At 31.3% G+C, this 6,038-nt stretch overlaps 1 protein-coding gene across 1 annotated transcript in view; it reads right to left on the bottom strand.

Annotated features, from left to right (window-relative positions):
- Window positions 1-4,954, bottom strand: part of LOC118185757 (purine nucleoside phosphorylase-like) — a 54,768-nt gene extending 49,814 nt beyond the window's left edge. Inside the window, exon 1 of the mRNA XM_035355661.2 lies at window positions 4,754-4,954. Coding sequence (XP_035211552.1) covers window positions 4,754-4,800 — 47 coding nt within the window. The 5' untranslated portion in view covers window positions 4,801-4,954. The remainder of the gene's footprint in view (window positions 1-4,753) is intronic.
- Between the last annotated feature and the right edge of the window lie 1,084 nt (window positions 4,955-6,038).

Below are 6,038 nucleotides of genomic sequence, written 5' to 3' on the forward strand. Positions count from 1 at the left end.
ATACTTTACCTAGGCATTGCATAGAACACAAAGTATGAAAAAAAGCTATTATTTAAAACAGGGTTTCTTAAACTGTGGGTCGCGACCGCAAAGGGGTTCGCGGGACCTGCAGCAGGGGCTCGCCAAAAATGTTAGCAGTTTTGATATATCTTTAACTTATAATAATTTTACAATTACCAAATATTTTTATACAATGTATCTGAAAATAGATAAGGATAAGACAATACAGACAAAGAAAAAAAAAAAACGAAAACGTTTTGACGCATTCTTTTTATAATATAAACGTTCATTTTCTTTGCTTTGCACGTGACGCTGTCATTTCGTCTGTTACTTATTTAAAATTTTCCCTTTATTCTATGTCTTAAAATTAGAAATTAAAGTTAATTGACCTAAAACTTCAATAAAAAAATTGACAGTTTCACTCACGCGTGTGTCGGATTTGCGCAATGCTTATGGGGTCCTACAAAATTTTTGTAAATATTGTGGGGTCCTGGGGGTACCAAAAAAATCTCAGTGATAAAAAGGGATCGCGACTGAAAAAAGTTTAAGAAACCCTGATTTAAAAGATGTTCATTCCTCAAAAATACAAATGTTATTTTGAAAAAATAATGACAGCTTGCCATCAAAAATTTTATTCAGAATACATAAAGAAAAATGAAAGTTGTAAGAAACAAAATATATGCCTTTCTTATTATAGAAAACAAAATTTTCATATAAAAACAAGAAATTAAAATTAACATATTTGTTGAGGTAGGTTTGAATAACATTTTTAATTCACTGCACTACTTTTTTCAGACAAAATGTTTCATACATTAGCCCTTCGGCTTTTTGTTTTACACGTATACTTGAAAAATCTTTGGCCACTTCTACTGGACTGAGCAACTAACTACAACTAACCAGAGAGGAATTTCGTGGTCAGAAATATCCTCAGTTCTAAGTTCTTAGAATATAAAATAAACTGCTGTTTCATAGGCACAAATAATTATATACTTTCCTTAGGCACTGCATATAATATGGAGATATATTTCATAATTTGCCGGTTTGTGATTTGGAATGGTATAGAATGCCTAGGAAATGTGGGAAATGTTTAACCGTTTCATACATTGCCAACCAGGTTTCGCCATTCCATAAAATGCCTAGGTATTCTTAGAATGCCAGATTTCATACTTTGCCGGCAGTGGAGTAGCAAACATAACTGGCGCCCGGGCAGAATACCTTTTTTAGCGCCGCCCCCCCCAGAAAAAAAAACAGTGATATGATGAAAATCTTGTTTGGAGACCGTTTGGCGCCCCCCTGCGAGCGGCGCCCGGGGCATGATACACCCCCTTGCCCCCCTCGCTATGCCCATCATGGAGGTAGGAAAGGGAGGAGGGGCCATTTCGCGCTAGAAGTGAAGCACTGCTTTGAAGCTTGGGTCACCAGACGGGGTGTTTTTTGTTTACATTCAGAAGCTCGCTTGACAAAATTCTGATAGTATTTCGACACACGACAGTTCCATAGAAATCGAAAAAGGGACACTCTCGCATGAAAGAAACATTCATAGTGTGATGGATAATAGCAATTTGTATAGTTTACTGACATTTACGCAAAAATCACATCTTGGTTATTTTTCGATAACTAACAACAGCGATTTTGATTATGAATTTGTTTTATAAAATCCTAAGCTGTTGCACTACAAAAATATAGATTTTAAGAAAATTGCTAAAAGAGATCTGCCAAAATTTATTTTCTAGAAGATTTGAAAAGTTTGAAACTTGATGGCTAAATGTAAATATAAAATTATGTATGTTAAAATATTTGTAATTAGGCACATAGGTCAGATTAAGTTTTTATTAAATAGAGTAACGCATGCAAGGGCTATCTGCCTAAAGAGAGAGATGCCATCGTGGGGGAATTTTGAAGAAAAACTAACCTTTGAGTGGGTATTAAAAATAATACTTATAATTTTCATTCAAATTATATTCATATATATTTTTTATGTAAAACTTTCGGGTGTATGCTAAATTAGTGTAAATTACTTTACACGAAAAATATAGTGAATGCACAGAAATTAAAGATTTGCACATGCCGGAAATGATAAATAGGAAATATGTATGGGTATTTATGCATGTGCTTGCAAAAAGCATGTATCTGCCTTTGACAAAATACTTAAATATTCATTAAATTATTTATAAATGTATTTGAAATGAAGAATTTATTCACTTATAAACAACTGTGATAGTACTGTGAAGAAATCTAATGATTAAATGTATCTAATTTATAATGATTATAAATGTTATCTAAATATATAATAACCTTAATATTGAATTGTAAACATAAATTGAAATCCTATTGACAAATACGTTATAAAACTATTTAAGCAAGAATTGTTCGTATTGGAAAGCAATCTGTTAAAAGGTATTGTAAAGCAAATGCTACGAGATGCGCACTTAAGAACGTAATAAAGAGTTTTGGAATATGTATTGTTGAAATGAAGGGTAAAAAAAAAATCTGATAAGTATAATTAAAAGAATTATTCCCTTTACATTTTATAATAACTCAGTTACAAGTTTTAAATAATACTAAAAAAAAAAAAAAAAAAAAAAATTATTTTATTCCCTTTCAGAAATGTTCAGAGAAAGTCAAATACTATTTTCCTAATTATTCTCTAATTTAAAATGAACCGAATAGAGCATTAATTATAAATTGACTTACATTTTTCGATTTAAAAGAAGCCAAAAAATCATGTCATATTTAAGAAAGTATTTTAGGAAGAAGCTCTATAAATAGAAAAGAAATAATGCATAATTTTAATATTAATAATACAATAAACTTTGATCTTAATTTTTGTACCTTAACCGAATAAAATCGAATTATTTTAGTTAATTTTTTTTTCTAATGTAATTAACGAAAACTTGTGAAAATATTTCATTCAAATTAAACCATTCTGAGAAAACTGTCCTGTGAAAAGTATAGCATTTAATTCCGTTCAGAATGAAATGTTGTTTAAAAATATGTTGTTTTCACATACTTAGGACTCTGAAGTGTTGTAGAAAAAGAAAATATATACATTTATATGTATATTTGCGACGTAATTACAAAATATTTACACCCGAACGCGTCAAATCCCATAGAACTCAATGGTAAATGACCCAATGTTTTGGTCACCACATAGGGATCGCTGATGCTTCAGAGCAGGGTACGGAGAAACTTGTTTAGGGCGACTCCTTCTTACTTCCTACCTCCATGATGCCCATGGAGGTAAGAAAGGTTCCTACCCTCCATGGCTATGCCACTGTTTGCCAGTAACATACCTAAGAGCTTCTCCAGTATTATGCAAGTAAATTATGCAGTTTTAAGATTTCGCAGAATAAGTGAAAAATAACATTTTCTTTTTGATTTTTTTGCTTTCCGGATTAAGTTTACTACTAAATATTGAGCAAATTTTAATTTTTCAGTTTTTAAATAGAATTATTCCGAATTCCATTCTGAATGATTATATTTTATTTCACGTAAAAATACATGAACATTCCATGTTTCAAATGCAGATGGCAGCACAATACATTCAGCTCCGCTAAGATGTGGAGATACGAATTTAAGGGATCTTTAAACTGATACAAAGCATAAAGATAACTACAATAAAAAGTTAAAAGGTATTGACTGAGAAAATGTAAAAACATGGTAAAACAGGAAAGTCGCTTTAAAAAAAAATTGCACTTTGACAACGAAAAAGCAAAAAAAAAAAAAAAAAAAAAAACTTTTCTTTCTCATTTTTATCACTAAGTTGGACTACATAATCTAATCTAATATTTCTGAAATGAAATTTTACTAGAGGGTAGGTTAAAAAGCATTTATATTTAATTTTGCATATTTTTAAACTTAAACGTTTAAAATCTTAATTTAAGATAATTACGTGAGATAGGGTGCGACTGAGTCACCTGCTCGTACGTTTTCTAACAACGAATGTTTACATTCTTAATTTATAATTTAATTTATCCTGTTATATATTTCTCAATTAAGAATATAAAAAACTATACATTTTAATTGCAATCTTAATTTATAGATACATAATAAAGTAAATAAATTAAAATTACTTGAAAAATTCATGACAAAACATTTAATGTCTAATTTTTTATTACCGTTATAGTATTCTGAGGTATGACATACATGAGTGACAAGAATACAAAGGCCATTAGAGAGGCATTAATGACAGCTAGTTAATCCAAATTTTCATTTTCATAAACAATCTGATTCTAAATACATTTTAGCTCACCATTTTTTCCTAGCATACAACTGCAAGAATATAAATTAAAAATTAAATTACAATTCCGAACATGCCTCAGAATACCTGAACTGAAAGTTATATAAACGCAATTCTTTCGGTTGTAAAAATTAACTAATTAACCTTTTACTAATGCAGGAAAAAATTGCCTACAAACGTTACAGTCGAATCCTACAGATCCATAAATAAAATTATTATGCTTCTTCGAATATTCGTCCTCAGCTGTTTATGGGAAATGATCTATAAATGCAGTTTGTATGTTCACTGAAAATTACATGCATAGTATTCAGCATGTAAATAATACTAATAATTAATTAATATTAATAAATCAATTATTAAGTTACAGTATTAATTAAACGTTAAGTTAGACGTGATGTTTGGATCCTTGGAATATGGGCCGTATGATTTAAAAATTAAAAGATTAACCACTGGCATAGCAGATACTGTATCGATTAAATTCCATAATTATATCAAGCAGTTTTTAATCCTTACCCGTCTCCTTCGATATCCACAGACATTCCGCGCATTACTTCAATCATTTTCCCTGTTCTAATTAATTCTGGCTTCCTCCTGTTAAAAATTTTCTCCGGAGTTGCAAATGCCGTTTATCTGCTTTCGAGAAGATGAAGCGCTACAATTTACGGCCTTTTATCTCGAACGTTGGACTTGGGTCGCTCATATGATTTGGTCGGAGAAAAGGAAAGGTGGAGTTCATAACGCGAGGAGCGTAGAGGTTGCCATTTCTATGAAGGGAAATACCTACTTCCCAAAATCAAAGTCAAGAGCACACGAATCATATTTTGGAATCATGCCAATGCAAAATGACAGTAGACATCGTTCGATCGAAGGATTACGCGCAGCGCGTAAGCTTAACTAGTAGCGTTCGTAATGTAGTATTTACCAAGCGTCAAAACAAGATCGATTAGGATCAGCAATTCGTCAAAACAAGATCGATTAGGATCAGCAATTATTAATACCTAAATTATTCATAAGCTCGACTATTCCTTTTAGTCATTACTCCTGAACAATTAATTACATGGATTTCTTAAAAACGATAGAAGCATACTATAATGAATAAAACAGTTAATTCTCGAAAACATTGTAAGATGAAGTTGTGAAACAGATTCTTTAAATGAAAGAGTAGTTTTTTATATAGAACTTCGTGCACATATTTGGTACTCGGGGCACCAGTTAGAGAGTGATAAAGACTATAAATAACAAAACATGTGGATTTAAAAACAGGAAATATATCTATTATATTAATAACATTTTTATATAAGCATTTTATTAGTATGATTAGATCTGAAGACCTGGAAGCCCTTTCAACTTCGAATCAACGATTATTTTGTAACCCGAATTAGTTCTAAGGAGTAAAGGCGATTTGTTTACAATGCTGACGACACTATCTTGGTTTTGCAAGTTAAGTTCCTCCCCCAGTGACCCTATTGTAGACCCTGATTAACTCCTAGGTCCCTAAGATATGGATCGGACCAACAGATATTAGGGCTTCTAAAATCTTCAGTAGTTCCTCATCATGCCTAATGCCACAGACTTTCTTTATCGGGTTTTCGGTGAATATTGTGAGACTGTTTTGCTGTTATGTCGAAATTTACTTATTTTTATTTTTTAAAATGACATATAACAGCAGCAAATATGTGTAGGAGTAATTTGTTTCAATATCCACAATCAGAATAACGTGCCTTGTGCAGAAGGAACCTACAATGTTTTGCAAATTAAATTAGAGAAGAGCAGAGCAGTGATATCAAATCCATCAAAT

The sequence above is a fragment of the Stegodyphus dumicola genome, chromosome 7 (genome assembly GCF_044657685.1).
Source record: "Stegodyphus dumicola isolate Sdum_Otavi_A_Nest chromosome 7, ASM4465768v1".
NCBI classification, from domain to species: domain Eukaryota; kingdom Metazoa; phylum Arthropoda; class Arachnida; order Araneae; family Eresidae; genus Stegodyphus; species Stegodyphus dumicola.